The sequence below is a fragment of the Salvelinus namaycush genome, chromosome 1 (genome assembly GCF_016432855.1).
Source record: "Salvelinus namaycush isolate Seneca chromosome 1, SaNama_1.0, whole genome shotgun sequence".
In the NCBI taxonomy this organism is placed as follows: domain Eukaryota; kingdom Metazoa; phylum Chordata; class Actinopteri; order Salmoniformes; family Salmonidae; genus Salvelinus; species Salvelinus namaycush.
The window spans coordinates 20,461,135-20,480,073 of NC_052307.1; the positions used below are offsets into that span (position 1 = coordinate 20,461,135).

General features: G+C 41.5%; 1 protein-coding gene across 1 annotated transcript in view; it reads left to right on the forward strand.

Moving 5' to 3' along the window:
• Window positions 1-1,403: 1,403 nt before the first annotated feature.
• The window catches only part of LOC120050922 (homeobox protein cut-like 2), a 107,078-nt gene continuing 89,542 nt past the window's right edge, over window positions 1,404-18,939 (forward strand). Inside the window, exon 1 of the mRNA XM_038997456.1 lies at window positions 1,404-1,466. Within this exon, the coding sequence (XP_038853384.1) occupies window positions 1,404-1,466 (63 nt within the window). The remainder of the gene's footprint in view (window positions 1,467-18,939) is intronic.

An 18,939-nucleotide genomic window follows, 5' to 3' on the forward strand; every position in this document is an offset into this window, starting at 1 on the left:
GAAGGAAATTATTTGTTGAAAGTGCAGAGTTGGTATAACAACCACCTCCACCATCACCACTACAAAAATGTGAATGCTAGTCTATGGTGTACAGAGAGTCAAGTATTATGGAAAACAACTTTATATTTTTTTATGGAACTTTGAAATATCTAAATAATCATTAACTAGGCATGTGTGGGAATCATTTTGCAAAGTTTAGACAGTGAAATGTTTAAGAAGTTATTTCAAATTAGTTTCAAGTTTTTATAAGTCATATGTACAGGATACACATGGTATATACTGTCCAACGAAATGCTTACTTGCAGGTCCCTTCTCGACAATACAACAACAATAAGAAATAATAAAATATAAGAATTACAAATATAAAGTAAATGGCTCAGTAGAATAGAATAGTACATTTTAGCATAAGTATAAAACAGGAAGGCAACAATCTATAGTACAATATTTACACAAGGCAGCAGCTACTCTTCCTGGGGTCCAGCAACAATAAGGCAGTTATATTAAATTAAAAATATTACATGACATTACATTTCATAACACTTTTCACAACACATTAAGTGGGAAGGGGGGATTTTGGTGCAATAATTTGAATTGTGCAGTACTAGCAATAGTAAATAAGAGTATTGTAGCAGCAGTTGTGATGTGTGTAGCATCAATGTATGTATGTCTGTGTGCGTGTATGTGTGCGTGTGCATGTGCATGTGTGCTAAGGTTTTTGTGGTATTACTATTTCACATTTTGAAATGGTAATGAATTAACATGATCACAGATTAAACTAGTTTTTATTCGTTCACCAGAGCAGGTGCATGCATTGCCAATGATCTGCGCCTATTTATTCAGATGAGCAGAAATCCAAAGTGCAATGGATATATAGTCTATTCATCCATTCACTGTTATTTGTAGCCTAAGCTAATGGAGGGAGGGGTGTAAACATAAAAAGAGGTGTTCTGTGTATTTCACTATTTAGGCTACTATTATTAGGGACTGACGATATGGACGCAACTGTTTTATTCATTTTATACCATGGTAGACGGATTTCCATAAGCACAATATGCATAGATTACATTGTTGTTCTCCTTCCCTTTACCAGACGGTAGGCTATTGATCAACCCCTTACGTCAGTATTGATAACTTTGACAAACCAAAATCAAATGCAATTTGTCCAGTTAACCGGGACTGCACAAATGCGTTGATACTATTTTTCTTTTCAAAAACACTCGCGGTCCACCAGGACATCACTTATTTTTTTAACAAACATATTTGCGTTAGTTCAGTGGACTTTCATGTGTTCGTTGCATTTTTTTTAAAGTAGAACGAGTAATCGTTAACGTTGTTTAACAAGGGAAATCCAGCCCACATATTTATTGCAGCCGCCGAAAAAAATATCTTCAATATCCCCCAAGATGGCCGCCGATGTGGGATCGATGTTTCAATATTGGAAGAAATTTGATCTACGGCGGCTTCAGGTTAGTGTTATCCTTTACCTTTTTGGTTGCATGTGTTCATAGAACATTGTGTACTTTAAAATGGTGGGAAATATGTTACTGTGGACGAATGGAGAAATAAATCGGCGGTGTTGCATTGATAGTTATTAGAAATTGATCCTTTTCTGCCTTTGTTCAGTTCAATCATTGATCAGCGATGGAACGACCATAGAGTAGCACAGGCGCTCTGTAGCCTCCGCTCTGCGTTCACCGCTGGGATCAGCACCACGGACACAGACCTTATTTTTATACGATTCGGTCTTTATAATGCCCATCGGTGGTGTAGACAGAGAACGGATTGAAACTTTTTATGCCCCCATGAATCTTGCTCCAAGGACGTAACTTTTCACCAGCTTAATGTTTTATTCCATTTGTGTCATGATGGTGCGTGGTTTTACGATCTCTTTAGCGACATTTGGTTCTATTTTATTTTCTGTGTTTGATAAAAATATGATCTTTCGTTTTTGCTTGTAAATCAACTTTGTTTGCCACAATTAGATTGATAAGTTTTTTTCTTCTTCTGTTCATCTGCTAAATAATCATCACTTATTCAAGCCATAGGCTATAGGCTACGGTTGGATCTTTTAGACAATAGCCCAGTCAGAAAAACTTGACGCGTATTTATTATAGGCTTAGTCTACCAATGACGTTATCATGTAATCTATTTAGGCTATTGGTCATTCCGGTGTTGCGCGTTAAAACATATGTGTAAAATCATGATAGTCTGTTTGGCTATAGGCAATGATGTAGGCTTAATGCAACGCGCGTTCAGTGAATAGTCAGACATCTGAATGAGGATTTCACAAAATAGACAGCTTATATTGACTTGGTTATCACAAAGTTGTCAATGATCCGGTTTTACAAACTTGTCTAGTAAATTGACAAATAGTTTTACAATCTATTAGGCTACTGACATACGACTATAGCGTTTTTAATGAACCTTTTCAATGGCATTTCTGTAAGACTTGACATCACTAAAAAGCCAGTGTTGACGATGTAATTCGCTTATCTGTGCGTCTCGGTACAGATGTTTTCAGCCCCTTTCGCTCATCTCGAGCCGCATTGTGAGCACAAGGCTATTCGGGCAAGGACTGTTGTAATTGTATTCCTCGCTAATGTTTGTAAATCAGGCTCGGCCAGCGCAAAAGCACTGTCTCTACTGTATGATTGATGTTCTGTAATATGAGAAATGACTGGAGCATGGCAAGCCAGGTCCCGCGGAAAAGCTTGCTGAAAAGAAATCTGATCTGTTCTGGGTTGTCTTGTGTGGCCGGTTGCTATTGTGCCCACCAATCGCTGGACTACTCATTTAATCAGTGATGCAAAGGGCGAGTTTAGCTATTACGTAACTATAGACTACGTCGAGATTCATTCACTTCTTTCCTCTTACAAAATAGCATGTTTTTACATAATTCGTTTGCTGCAATCCTGGCATTAGTGGCCAATGCTTAGAATCAAATAGCCAACTTCTCATTTTTTCAGATTTGAGTCGAATAAATCAATTTGCACATGACTTTCTTTCTACCTGAATGAGGCCTGACACCTCAAATAAAGTGTTTCCAACCAAAATATCAAAATATCTATCAAGTCTATGATTTAACGTAGCGGGAGGCCACTGATATTCTGTTTGACAAAGTCACTCATGTTCATAATGTAACGTTGAAAATGATAACATGACTAAATTACTGTTAACTGAATAATGCAATATTACTCAAAAGAAACATCTTGAAAAATCCCAATATTGGTGTCAGTCATATGTTGGAGTTTATATAGTAGGCTAAAGTGAACATTATAGAATCTATAGAAATGACTATAAAGCTTATATCTACATGGCCTTCAGGGCCTACAGCCTGAATTAAAAATGGATTAAGTCGGGGGGTTTTCTACACACTCTAAACATGTTTTTAGAAATGTTTGCAAATTAATTGAAAATGAAATACAGAAATATCAAATTTACATAAGTATTCACACCCCTGAGTCAATACATGTTAGAATCACCTTTAGCACTGATTACAGCTGTCAGTCTTTCTGGGTAAGTCTCTAAACCTGGATTGTGCAATATTTGCACATTATTCTTTTCAACATTCTTCAAGCTCTGTCAAATTGGTTGTTGACCATTGCTGGACAACCATTTTCAAGTGTTGTCATAGATTTTCAAGCAGATTTATGTCAAAACTGTAACTCAGGAACATTAATTGTCTTCATAGTAAGCAACTCCAGTGTAGATTTGGCCTTGTGTTTTAGGTTATTGTCCTGCTGAAAGTGAATTAATCTCCCAGTGTGGAAACCAGGTTTTCCTCTAGGATTTTGCCTGTGCTTAGCTCCATTCCGTTTATTTTTTGTCCTTAACGATTACAAGAATACCCATAACATGACGCAGCCAGATATTATGCTTGAAAATATGGCGAGTGGCACTCAGTAGTGTGCTGTATTGGATATTCCCCAAACATCACACATTGTATTCAGACATATTCATAATTGCTTTGTAACATTTTTTTCAGTATTACTTTAGTGCCTTGTTGCAAACAGGATGCATGTTTAGGAATATTTTTATTCTGTACAGGCTTCGTTTTTTTCACTCTATCAATTAGGTTAGTATTGTGGAGTAACAACAATGTTGTTGATCCATTCTCAGTTTTCTGAACACCATTGGCCTCATAGTGAAATCCCTTCCCCTCCTGCAACAGAGTTAGGAAGGACACCTGTATCTTTGTAGTGACTGGGTGTATTGATATACCATCCAAAGTGTACTTAATAACTTCACCATGCTCAAAGGGATATTCAGTGTCTGTTTTATTTTTAATCTACCAATCGGTGCCCTTCCTTGTGAGGCATTGGAAAACCTCCCTGGTCTTTGTGGTTAAATCTGTGTTTGAAATTCACTGCTCGACTGAGGGACCTTTTACAGATAATTGTATGTCTGGGGTACAGAGATATGAGGTAGTCATTCAAAAACCATGTTAAACTCTATTATTGCATGAGTGCATGTAACTTATTATGTGGCTTGTTAAGCAAATGTTTACTCCTGAACTTATTTAGGCTTTCCATGAGAAAGGGGTTGAATACTTATTGACTCAAGACATTTCAGATTTTCATTTTTAATTAATTTGTGTGTGAACTTGATTTATGTGGTAGAATAGTCAGAGATGGATGATTCACCCCGAACCTAACAAAAAGAGAACAGGTAAAGTGAGCATTGAGGTGGAGTGACCTTGGTTCCCGCTGGCCGCAGGTCACACGGCCATTGCCGGTGTAATCATTCACCCCAACCAGATGGCATTTCCGTGGGCGACCATGGAAAGGACGGGTCAGGAGATGTCCTGCCAGGTCCTGCCGGGCCCAAGCCAAGTCTTAGCCAATAGCGAGAACGCCCAGGAATCAGGATATCATTCAGCCAGTAGGGAGCATTCTCAGACCCAGGTGACAAGAAGGTGAGGTCAGACTACAAGAGGACACAGTTTACAAAGTTATTACATTGTAATAACATTGTATGTTGTTTTCACAATATAAAGCACACTTTAGCTATCCAAAATATAATAGAGGAAACATCATGTGTTTAGAAGATTATTTTGTAATGTAATCAACCTTCATCAGGTACATTTTGAAGTGTAATGCAATGTGTTTTATCAGAGTTCCAGGTAACCTTGTCCAAATGTAGACACCAACTATAGCTTCAAATCATTACTGTCTGTGCTCCCAGTTTATATAAAATACATTTGAGAATCCCTCTGTTGTCTTATAGTGATGGAATGCTGTGTTCATTATATATGGTTTTAAAGCAATGCACTTATTTGATGATATTTTCCAGACCCACGTATCTCCATACTCTTCTCTCCATCATTCTCTGAGGCAGTGAGTTTAGATCAGGAACGAAAGGCTTTGATTGTATACATTTAGCATGACTCAGGCGCTCCCGTGTCAGCTCTAATGCACAGACAGAGACAACAGTATTGCCAAACAGGGAAATTGCTTTGCAGCCTGTGAGCCTGGCTGCCGCTGCTACCAGCCTGCTCTCTCTGTGTGCCGTTTGCCGGCTGCTCCCGCCCCCCTAAACCCAACCCTGCAATCTCAAATTGGCTGTGAAAACAGGTCTCTCATTCCCTTTCATTCATGCTTTAATAGATTTGTTTCTCGTTATTGTTTTTGTCACATAAGGCGTTACCATCATTTCATAATTTACCGGAAATGCCAGGTCTAGGGCACTATAGGGTTGAGGGGAGGGTTAGGGTTTGTGTCCTGAGAAAGCTTTGTCCAATATGACTGAGTGATCTATAAAGGAGGAGAGGGGGAAATAGCTCTAGAGGCAGCCATTGATAGCCTCAACCACAAACAGCATGGACAACCCAGGGAGGCAGCATGGGTGGAGACAGAGCCCCAGGGTATGAAATAGGAAAATGCACACACAGACCGACACACTCATGCACACACATACACGCTTGTGTGTAGGCATGTGGACACGTACCTCCTCCATAGGGCACATATTAATCACATAAGGACAGCCATACTCATACATGCACATGTAATGCAAATGTGTAGATTGTCTTTATTGACTCACTCCCACATACAAACATATGCAGAGTCAGAGATGGATACTAAGCTGACCTCAAATTGATACTCGAGTAAAGAGAAGATATGTCCATCCTTTTAGACCTGCAATCTCCTCTTTGACAGACCTTTCCAAAAAAGCCCCAGTGGATTAAGCATGGTTTTTAGAAGCAGTGGGACATAAGCTGCAGCCTCATCACCACAGGTCTGTGTTGCATCCATGCCCTGCTAGATAAACATTCTTCAAACATGCTTTCACACCTCCTCATTGGGAGATAATGGACGGGTTACGTCTGCCATGGTCTCATTTACCATAAGCCCCTTCTTATTCTTTGACAGTGAGAAGGACAGGAAATAAGAAAGGAGAGAGCTTTTACAGAACTAGCTGGGGTAAATTGAGTTGTGAAATCCAGGAGCCATAACCCGGGTATATAAAATGAAGGCAACATTAGAGAGAGAAGTGAAACAGACTTCAGCATTAAGCTATTTAACCTCTGTGTAGCATTAGTGGTAGAGACTTCAAAGCAGATGCTTCATCGTTTGGAGCGGAATTACAAATGGGTTTAGAGACAGCTACGGTGAGCATTCACACAGAAAGAGTAGACCTGTCATTAATGTCAGCTTAATCACTTTGACCTTCCTTCAAGCAGATTTCCATACCCATCCGCAGTCGTTTTGCCTCATTCATGCCCCTGTTCGCAGGATAAGTACTGCGGTTTGATATGGGTGTGTGATGATGTCTTTTGTAATGATGATGAGTTCTTGCTTTCACAGAACTTATCATAGGCTTTCTTCTTTGAACAGTGTGAGAACATTTCTAACAAGGATATATATTGAGATATTGTTATTAAGAAACATGGATTAGTTTTTGATCATCTGTTTATGACCCTCTGTATTCTTCTCAGGTGTCTCACCCTCTGCTTTAGCATTCAGCCTTACCTAAATGTCCTATCCAAAGCCTGCACCCCAATTTTGAAGCAGTAATCCCCCCTTGGTAGTTGACAGTGCTTCATCGCAAAAGGCACAAGCTTTTTCACAGTCCTGTTTTTTTTTATTCTGCTGCCCCTAGCCTGAAGCAATTGCTTTGCAGGAGTAAATAACCAGCTTTAACAAAACTTCAGGGACACATTAGTCTGCAGGAGGAAGGATCCATGGCGGCAGGCTCCTCTTCCATAGCAGTGGGCCAGGCAGGCAGGCAGGCAGGCAGGCAGGCAGGCAGGCAGTCAGGCAGTCAGGCAGGGCAGGGCAGGGCAGGGCAGGGCAGGGCAGGCAGGCAGGCAGGCAGGCAGGCAGGCAGGCAGGCAGGCAGGCCAGAGGAGGTGGAAGATTCAGCGGGAGAGGTAGTGGCTCATCGGTATGGGTATAAAGCTGTGTCCTTTCACCCTGCTGGCAGCCAGTTCCCTGCCCAGTGAGTCCATATTGAGTTGTGTATCTCTACAGCGGCCCCTCTTTATTTGTTTTGATTGTCTGACAGCACTGCAGACGTATTGAGCACCAGCCTTTCTTGTTCATTTTACTGAGCTTACATTGAATCCCCTCCATTCTCCTCCCTTTTCTCTATCTTTCTCGTCCCTCTTCCAGCCTTTCTCTGCTGTATTTGGCAGGGCTTCAGTGGCTGTAATTCATCCCCCTATTGTCCATTTTGTCCTTCAGGGATAAAAAGGAGACCCTTGTTTTTGTGTGAACGCTGGGCTTTGTATGTTGTATGATGTGTGGTGAGGATGCTAGCGGGCCTGTTCTGTTGTGCAGCGGAGGTGTGGATAGTGTGGAGGGTGCTCCTGGGCCCCTAAGCTCTTGACATCAATGCCTCCCTGCTCTTCTTAAGGGTCTCTATGGGGATCCCTGGCGGTCTTATGTGTCATTGCTCAGAGTGTTTACTAGAAAGGGGGAATATGGTGGACTCTACGTTGCACACCTTTCTAGGGCCCATTTGTCCTCATTTTAACAGAAGAGGGAAGAGAAAATATGGCCCCTTTATTTCTGTGTTTAAAAAAAAAAATCAAAACAGCTTTTTTATTTCTAAGCAGATGTCCTCTGTTTTATCAAAATGATACAAAAGGTGTGTTACAACAAAAACAGATGAATCAGGCTTGTTATTTTAGCCAGTCCTGTCTTTGTGCAGCTGCTATCATGCTCCAGTTAATTATTCTCTTATTCATCTCCAACAATGGGAGCAGGATAGAATAAATCTGACAAGAGTTCAGCTTTTTTACTGTGAAAGGTGCATACTGGGACCCGAAAGCGAGCGAATGGCTTCAAGAGGAACAGTTTATCATTTTTAATGGAGAGGAACAGGAAGTTGAGACGTGAAGCGCTGCTCTGTGATTTATATGCCGCTTCACTCGGAAAAGAGAGAGCAAGTCTATCTCTCCATCCAGACCACTGTTTCCCTGCCATCGCTACTGCTCTTATCATATCTCTTCTTTGGTGATTTCTGCATCTCTCCAACACCATAAGGAAAATGCATTTGTCTTGTCTCTGTACTTCCAGCTAAATAAAAGCTAAAAGGATAGTTTGGTATTTTGACAATGAAGCACTTTATCTACTTCCCCAGAGTCAGATGAACTCGTGGATACCATTTTTATGTATCTGCGTCCAGTATGAAGGAAATTAGAGGTAGTTTTGCGAGTCAATGCTAACTAGCATTAGCGCAATGACTGGAAGTCTCGCTAGTTAGCAGTTAGCAACTTCCTTCAAACTAACACATTTCTTTAGGTTGTGGTAACATTGTGGGGACATGACAAAAGATATGTTCCCAAAACAAAAAAACTGTCCAGTTGTGCTGATGATTACAATGTTTGTATTAGGTTGAATAAACAATCCCCTGATGTTGCAATAATGTTCCCAGAACACATTTTTAATGTTCTTTTAAAGTTCCTAAAACAATTCTTTAGGTTGTGGGAACATGGGAACATTGTGGGGACATTACAAGAGATAGGTTCCCAAAACACAAAATCTGATGATGACATTCTTACAATGGTTGTATCAGGCATAGGAGGTTGGCGGCACCTTAATTGGGGAGGATGGGCTCGTGGTAATGGCTGGAGCAGAAAGAGTGGAATGGTATCAAATACATAAAACACATGGTTTGATGCCATTCCATCTGCTCCGTTCCAGCCATTATTATGAGTCGTTCTCCCCTCAGCAGCCTCCACTTGTGCACAAAACATTCCCTCAATGTTCTTTGAATATTATTCCTATGTTCACAGAATTATACAATTATGTTTTGAACAGTCCATGGAGTGTTATCCCTGGAGTTGTTACACTGCGCCTGCTGGGATGAAACTAACACAAATATAAAGCTGTTTACACCTTTACTCTGACTTCCAGGTTCTGGTCTTTGTCTACAAAAAGAAATATCCTTTGTTATTTCTTACTCTACAAATCTTCTTTATATACTGTAAAGTCTGGATGTTTTGATTTTTACTAGTAGCCTACAGGGCTTGAAGATGGCAGATCGCAGGTTCAATCCTTCTTGATTACCATTCTTTTAAAAAGCTCCAGCTATGTCTGGTCAGCACGCTAATAAAATATAATAATGTAAGAAGATTGAAATGCCATTTCTTTAAATGTTTGGCAACTTCAGATAATAATGTTACATTACACATCAATATTAGCATAACATTGCAGCAATGTGTTTAGAACGACTCCCATTATTGTTGAAGTCGGTTTTTAAAACAATTCTGGATCGTCATAACCTTAATCATTTTATAAGCGTCTTGCAGGAATGTTTCTTGTTTGTTGTTATCGGCGTTAGTTGTAATATCTTCAACATTAACTGAATATTCCGAGTACTTCTATTGCTCCAGCACTTTATTGCTGAAGTATGTTCAGGGAATGTTATTAGAACCATCATAATGTCACACTATACCTTTATGAGACCATTGTAGGAATATCCCCTGCTTGTTGTTATGTGTGTTTTGAATAACATATCCATCAACATTAGCAGAACGTTCCTGTCATGTTTCCTCAGAACCACTTCTATTGCTCCCACATTTTGTTGCGGCAGTATGAACATTACCGGCACATTATGTTATTACATTCCCTGGCAACCTAATGAGAAACTTAGGGGAATGTTCTGTGGTCTTTTTTTTACAGATGTTGTGACCAACATTTTAGTGAATGTTAGGATATTCCAAGGATATTTAATAAACTATTTTTATATTTGGTGATCAAAAACATTCTTTGAATGTTTGTGGGACGTTATCATCCAAACGTTATCATCCAAAACTAGAAGTTAATGGGAATGTTAGCTAATGTTCTGGGAATGTTCCCGGTTTGCTGGGTATGTTCTGAGGGATGAGAGAGCAATGTCCCAGACATCAGTTCTGCCCCCACATAGCCATGCTCCCCGCTCCCCATTCCTCACGCCTCCGTTTCCATGCAAACGCTTATTTTGGAATCACAACTGATGGCATCCTTCTGTTGTCACTTTCTAATTTATGTTGATGGCGGAGGACGTTGGGGTATTGATTGTGTGTTGCGACTGTGTTCGCAGCTCTGTAATGTAGGCCCTGAGGCAGGCCTCTCTTTTTGCTAGTCTCAAGGTGGCTCCTGAACTCTCTAATCTTAATTAAATATGCACTTTTTCATGGCAACAGGGTCACTGTTTTTGTATTATAATGTGGTCACAGAATCCCCCTCTTCAGTTGAAAGAAAAGGACTGTTTAGGCATTTTGAATCGTAATTTTTTTTAAATAAAGGAGAAAAAGAACAAAGAGCTGAATTAAATCACTCCTTTTCAATTTCCCTTGTTAGTCTCTTACTGCATTCCCCTATAGTTTTTCCCTTTTTTCCAGATTAATTTTATGATAATTTTTTCCCCTCTCACTCTCCCTCTCTCTCTTCTCGGCGGTTTTCCCCAGACAGGTTCTACAGTGTTTTAGAGGGGATGGATTTAATTGCTCTGTGGGGATTGGTTGGCTGTGCCGGGCTCGGCTGTTTAATTAGTGTACCCTGCCGGGATTGGTTTAATGCTTCATGATCTTGAAATTGTCTGATTGTTCAGCCCTCTGGGGACTCTCTCTGCCTACGTAGGCCAGCAGGTTTAGCTAAACGTTGCTCTAGGCTTCTACAGGATGGGACTGGAGGAAGAAAACCCTGAAGAGAAGAGCAGGAATAGGGAGGCAAAGATGGCGGATAAATGAAGATAGTTCACTCAGGCTGTTTACCATTTTAAAAAATTGTCAGTTCCTGTCTACTTCAGGGGGTGGCTCTCCCATAAACACCAATGCGATAGCAGCTGGGTCTGGTGTACGTAGTTCATTGACTTCCATTGAAACAGAAAAATGTGAGAGTGGGATGTCTCGCTTCCTCTTCCGTCTCTAGGGAGGTTTAAACCTGAGGGCCAGCGCCTTTATTATGACACACCAGTGGACCTATTACTGAATAGGGCAGCATTTTAAAGTGCATCCCTTACCCTAGGTGCTCTCTCTCCTCACATCAGGAGTTGTAGCTTTAGGCAGCATGACTATCTTTGCACAGAGGATGAGTTCATGTTGCTCTCAAATTGCATGCCTGTGGATGAATGTTAAATATAGCACATGCTCATTAGCCATAGCCATATTACACACAAAACATCTTGTGATTTACATATTTCCAGCTGGTTTGCAATTCTTGTGTATAAAAGGATTATTTAGAACACATTTGACATTGGTTGTTGTATTTTGTCGACTTCTGTTTTCACAGTGTTTTGAATGTTCATAGTGCATCTCCCCCACCTTGTTTTCTCATTGTTATGACATGCCCATCAGGAGAGCCCATGTGGATCTCTAAGTTATGTGCATAGTCACCTTGAGGGACGGAGCTGTGGAAATTACATTTGTGTAAATAAGAGATGGGTGTGTGTGTCTGTGTGTCCTCTCTACCCTGCCATGGGATGCCCTTGGTTTGGTTCAATCATGGCAGAGATGTTGACCTCAACAGTAAATGTGCTTGGCATCAGATGCAGGATAAGCAGAGAGCAGTGGTGGGGAGTGGGAGTACATATGCCTATTGAAGGCTAAACTCATTCCGCCTCATCAGACCTATCGAGCACACTCTCTCTTAAAGAACCCAACCTTGAAGTTCATGAGTCTATTTTGGATGATATTATAAATATTCTTCTTTAACCCCAGCCTGGACTTGATTATCTATATGTCCTCTCAATTGACGATGGCTTGGTGCTTGGGTATACTGTTGATTACTTTTCACCAGTTTGTAAATCTGAACTTACTCCCCTCTCTGTCGGTGCTACTTTGCCTTGATGTGTTTTGCTGTTGTTGATTGGCTTGTCTCTGGACTACACAGGAGGTTGTGCTCTCCTGTGCCTGTTTTTCCTGTAGTGCTTATCCCTTAGATAGATTGGGCGGATGCACTACATACAGGTCTGGGCATCTCCAGTCCTCGGGGGCCTGATTGGTATCACACTTTCCCCCCACCCCTAGTAAACTCACCTGATTTAAACTAATTGCATTTTTAACTGAAGATCATGATTAGTTGATTATTTGAGTCAGGTGTGTTAGCTGGGGCTGGGGCAAAAGTGTGACACCAATCAGGCCCCCGATTGGAGTTGCCCAGGCCTGCGTGACACAACATGATCACCAAGGTGATAGAAGAACTCATGGCAATAGAGCGGTTGCCAAGAGTGTTCCCCACCCTTGTGCCTTACCCTCTCAGGGAGAGATGCCCTGATTACTGAATGACTATGTGCCTGAGGAGGCTGGTGGAAGGAGCTATAGGAGAACAGGCTCATTGTAATGGCTGGAATGGAATAAATGGAACGGTATCAAACATATGGAAACGACATGTTTGACAGCGTTCCATTTATTCCATTCCAGCCATTACAATGAGCCCGACCTCCTTTAGCTCCTCCCTCAAGTCTCCACTGTTCTCTACCGTGGTGGAGGTGCCACTGTAGCGGTTTTAGTTGTCTGTGTGATGATAAGGGGGTAAGTGTATGGAGTCACTAATCAAGGGGGCTCTGTTGGCGAGCTAAGAATTCCTCCTAGTGATTGTGAATTTGAAGAGGTTTCCCCTCATTTGATATATTCAGTTGTTTATGATATGAAGTGAACTCTCTCTCTTCACCTGAGGGATTTTCTATTTAGATAGCATGTTGTGGTAGACAGCACCATCAAAACATATAGCAAATCCCAGTACATATCACCAGCAGCCGAGATGGTCATTGTTTCATTCGGTTCATGTGGTGGTTGAAATATGGATGCACCCAGTGTAACCATGTGTGGATCCATGGCGAAAGTCAATAACACCAGCTTATTACAAATGCCCCCAAAGAGTTAATGTTCTGGCACCAGTTTTCCTTTAGAGATAAAAATATTAGTGGACCCCGGCCACACCCCCATAGCCTTTTGGGAAGGGTGTGAGCCTAGCGTCCGTCTAGACGTGCGACATCATTAACCCGCTGTGACCTCAGCCACTGATGAATTCTCTCTTACATCCCCTGCAGCCCTACGCTACGGCCCCTCCTCCCTCCACGGGTGACTCCGCTGGGACCCAGGGCTCCTCTGGACAGGCCATTAGAGCCACTACCCCTTTCTGCCACGCATAAATAGACGAGGTGGCCGTAGCCTCTGCTAGACTACTGAATAATTCAGGGCGTCTGGTCCGTGTCTGGTCCCGGGGCGCTAGGGGACGGGTGCTGCTGGGGTGCAGGGTGCTGTGTGGAGGTGCAGGGGTTAATACAGGTCTGTGTCAGCTGCTGCCCCACCACCACCTCCACTCCACCCTATCCCACATATGAAAGAATCCTGTTCAGTTGATTAGAATTTTCTAAATGGATCAATTTTTAATCAGCGGAGCATCTGACTACGGTCAATGTCATTGTCGCTGGGAAGACAGTTGCCAGACAGCTGTCTTTATTTACAGGAATGTTTTTTTTTTCTGTATGCAGATCCAGAGACAGGAAACGTCTAAGTCAGGCTACTGCACCACTGCAGTCATGGGTCCGTCTTGCCTGGGCTTTGGCCTTTTGATACTTATCTGTAAGAGCAAAATGGTTATATTCAGGTCCCAGCAAATCCTCCTCTCTCCAGTCTTTCCATATTGTGGGTGTCTACTTCTGTAGGAACACAGTAGTGGACAGTTATTGTTATGTCTGTGTTAGTCCAATAGAGAGGGCCTTATAGCTGCCTTGGCTTCAATCTCCCATTTGCATGCGCATAAACATTGAGTAGTAGTGAGGAGCCAGTGAACTAGCTGTAATACTGCCATCAAATTTTCATAGGGCCATGGGGAGACTCTAACATGTTAAATAATGAGAGGCCTATAAACCCTACGTTCAGTGCCCACTCCACAACAGCTGTCAGGATCTAGTTATGACTCAATATCTGCAGAGAAATATGAGTTGTTTTTCATTTCCTTTGATCTGTTATTATCACTCCTTTTTTCTCAACTGCTCTCATATTGTCTGTGTGTCTCTGTGTGTCTCTGTGTGTCTCTGTGTGTGTCTAAGGATGATTCAGCATTTTGATCAGGTGTACAAAATATTCTTTGTATGTCCTTTATTATTATCCACCATTTGCTACTCATAGTAGATTTCTGTGCTAAATTTAAATATGGTTTTGTGCAAAATTACACAAAAGGGCGGCAGGTAGCCTAGCGGTTAAGAGCGTTGGGCCAGTAACCGAAAAGTTGCTGGTTCAAATCCCCGTGCCGACTAGGTGAAAAATTAAGCCTTGAGCAAGGCACTTAACACTAATTGCACCTGCAAGTTGCTCTGGAAAATAATATCTGCTAAATTACTCAAATGTAGTTGGTGTCACTTTAAAAATGCCTTTCTTACTGATTTGGGAAGATGTTTTTGAGTCTTTGTGCCATGATGCCAAAAGGGTTAATTTCCTCCATTTGCTCCCTGATTATACAACTGCGGAATCTGGGCTAGCTTTTGAATTCCAAGCTGATTGCATGCCTGTAGCAAACACACTTTCTGAGTTTTTCTTTTAAAGCCTCCTTTAAAACCTCCTAACGTTGTACTTTTTTGCCAATATTGAGACACCATTTACTGAAATAGACAAATGCACGATATGTGTTTTTGATGTAGGGTTTGAGTTGAGACATGTAAATTGTGAAACTGAAACAGACATTTAAAAATGTAACCTTAGGAAAGGTATGTGACATACAGTCTGTTCACTGTGCACGGTATTTTGAATGCATCTCTCAAGCCTATCTAATATGCTGACTATCAATTAGATTGTCAAGCACACTGCCCGACTGGGCAAAAACTGGTTGAATCAATGTCATTTCAATCAAAAAAGTCTGACTTTGAATCAGTGTGGAAAACTGCTTGCATTTGCAAAAAGTCATCAACCTAAGGGAATTTCGTCATTTTTTTCACCCAACTTTTAACCTAAATCCAATGACATGGTGACATTGTTTGTTGATTTCACTTTGAATTCACGTTAGTTTACAATTCAACCAAATGTAAATCAAACTAAACGTTGAACTAATGTCTGTGCCCAGTGGGCTGTCTCTTCCCACTACGTCACTGTTCATGTTTAGTTCCTCTCTTGTGCACCAGCAGTGTCTCCATTGTCTGTTTGTCTGCTTAATATGCAAAGGCAGTCATTCAGGGAGTCATTTTGGACAAGTGTAAACGAACTAGCCACAATGATTAGCTTGGGCTGGGAAGCAAGTGTCCATCAGTGCATCTAAGTTCATTTTGAGCCCATCAACCCTCACTGCACCGGCCCTGAGACTGAAATGACAGAGCATTCTTAAGACACACATTTGTTTTTCAAATTCATAAACATTACCATGAGTGTAAATATAAAAGTGAATGTACTCCAAAGCGATATTTCCATGCTTATTTCATGCATGGATTAATAGTCCATTGAATGGCATCAGTATTTTTAATTAATACATATACAGTATGGATATGCCTGCTTTTTATGGTGGGATTGATTCATTGATTACATATAATTTTACCGGTAAGAAGCATTTACACAAAGATACAAACACAGTACATTGTCATAACAACAGCATGTGAAAGCATTAGACAGTAGAGGGTCAGGTGGTTTGTGGCTATCTTGCCAATGGTGGTGTTTTTTTCATAATATTGAAAAGAGAGGAGCCGGTGCTTGACTTTACGACAAGTACATTTGTCTGAATTTACACAGCCAGTAAACAGTCCGTTTTGTTAGTTTGTATTCATATGCAAGCAAAGCGTGCTTCAGGGTGGCAGCATCAACGTCCCCAGGGAAATATCAACCATATTTATTGGAACCTTTTTTTAGCTTCAGTTCAATAGGAGTAGTCTGAGGGAGTATCTGGAGGAGGTGGAGCCTGGCTTGGCATCAGCCTCAATGACAAGCTCTTATTTACCGTCCAGATCTATGACTCATTTTATGTACCTAATCGTAAAGCACTGAAATTTATCAGAGGGAATGGGCCAGTGGGGAATACCCCAGGAGACACACTGATTGACCCTCCCTTTGGAAAAGGTAGATACTTAAAATAAGAAATAAGAAGAACACAACAAAGTAAGAAGCTGAATACAGGATCAGTTTCAATACCATATTTACAATGTGCAGGCGTACTGGAGGGATAGAGGTAGATATGTATAGGGGTAAGGTGACTAGGCATCATCAGCTTATATGATAAACAGAGTAGCAGCAGCGTAGATGATTGTGCGTGTGTGTAAAGTCAGTATAAATGTGTGTGCATGTTATGTGTGTGTTGGAGTGTCAGTGAGTGTGTAGAGTCCTGTGAGTGTGCATATAGACAGTGCAAAAATAAAACACAATACAAGGGTTAAGTCAGATAGTCCGTGTAGCCATTCTGTTAGCTATTTAGCAGTCTTATGGCTTGGAGATGGAAGCTGTTCAGGAGCTTGTTGGTGTCCGGTACAGCTTGCCGTGCGGAAGCAGAGAGAACAGTCTATGGCTTGAGTCTTTAAAAAATTTCCAGCCCTTCCCTTCAAACCGCCTGGTATAGAGGTCCTGGATGGCAGGGAACTTGACCCCAGTGATGTACTGGGCCATCCGCACCACCCTCTGTAGCGCCAGGCGATTGAGGACAGTGCTGTTGCCATACCAAGCAGTGATGCAGCCAGTCAAGATGCTCTCAATGGTGCAGCTGTAGAACTTTTGGAGGATTTGAGTGCCCATGCCAAACCTTTTCACCTTCCTGAGGGGGAAGATGTGCTGTGCGCGTGTGAGTGGACCATTTTAAGTCCTTAGTGATTTGGACACAGAGGAACTTGAAGGCCTACCACCATTGTGTCGTCAGAAAACTTGATGATGTTGGAGTCATGCGTAGCCACGCAGTCGTGGGTGAACATTGAGTACAGGAGGGGACTAAGTAAACACCCCTGTGGTGCCCCTGTGTTGATGGTCAATGGCGGAGGGGTTGGCCCGTCAGGAAGTCCAGGATCCAGTTGCAGAGGGTGTTGTTAAGTCCCAGGGTCCTAAGCTTGGTAATGAGCTTGGAGGGGACAATGGTGTGGAACGATGAGCTGTAGTCTATGAACAGTATTCTCACCAGTGGCGCTCAGTGCCGTTTAAAATGAGGGAGGACAATTTTTGTTTTTCAAGAGCATGGCCTTATTTCTATTACAGCATATTGGATGACTCTCATTCATATTCCATTCACCCAGCTCAATGTAACAGTGATAGGTTTAGGCTACTACATGATACTCAAATGTTCTCTATACCCATCATGATGTTGCTACCTATGAATGAAAGTTTACAACTTAGGTGCACACAGGTTGAGAGACAAATTTGAGGTGACAGACAGTGACACATGGACAGACAGTGACATTCAATACCGCCTGCATCTAGCTGATATAGGGTGTAGTCATTAGTCCAACAGTTGCAAATTAGAGTTTCTATTGAACAAATTCAGGTATGTTTATTTCCGTTTAAGAAACTTTTTTAATAGAATCGGCAGAATGAATACACCCCTGATCACACGTAAACACAGTTCACTTTCATAGCAGCCACGTTGTATTCCTTCTAGCGTCTATGCGCTCTCTCCTCTCACCTCTTCCCTTCGCTTGTGGACTTCAATACACAACACATCAGCTGTATGTGACCAGGTGAAAAACCTTACCAAACCAAACCGCTACACACAGCCTACATCGTTGTCACTATATTAGCTAAAGTAACGTCATAGTCAGGATAGATAATAGAACTAACGTGTTAGTAAACCCGCTACAATCATGCAGTAAGGTTAGTGTACAGTCAGTAAACAGTTACACAGGCGGTGGCAATAAATTAGTAATACCAGCTAGCTAACATAGCATCCCTCTGTTTGAGTAGGGTGTTTCAGGAGGCTAAACTAGCTTGCTGCATTTGCTAAGTAAGTGAAAGTGAAAAAAATTATGAAAAAAATCTCTTTCTCTCTTGCTTCTCCTTCATTTTGGAAGAAATGAATTTGTTCAAAACTGTTCAACTATTATCTTGCTCTCTCTTTGAGTCAACTACTCACCACATTTTATACACTGCAGTGCTAGCTAGCTGTAGCTTATGCTTTCAGTACTTGATCAATTATCTGATCCTTTGATTGGGTGGACAACATGACAGTTTATGCTGCAAGAGCTCTGATAGGCTGGAGGATGTCGTCCGGAAGTGGTCATAATTACTGTGTAAGTCTATGGAATGGGGTGAGAAACATGAGTCTCCTAGGTTTTGTATTGAAGTCAATGTACCCAGAGGAGGATCGAAGCTAGCTGTCCTCCGGCTACACCATGGTGCTACCCTAAATAGTGCTGTGGAGGCTACCATAGACCTTCTTTGCAAAATAGTGTTTTCATCAGTTATTATTATTATTTGGTGACATGAATATATTTAGTATACTTTTATCTAAAAAGGATAACTTTTTAAATGTATTACCATTTTTATGAAATTCACTGAAGAGGATGGTCCTCCCCTTCCTCCTGAGGAGCCTCCACTGATTCTCACATAGGTATTCC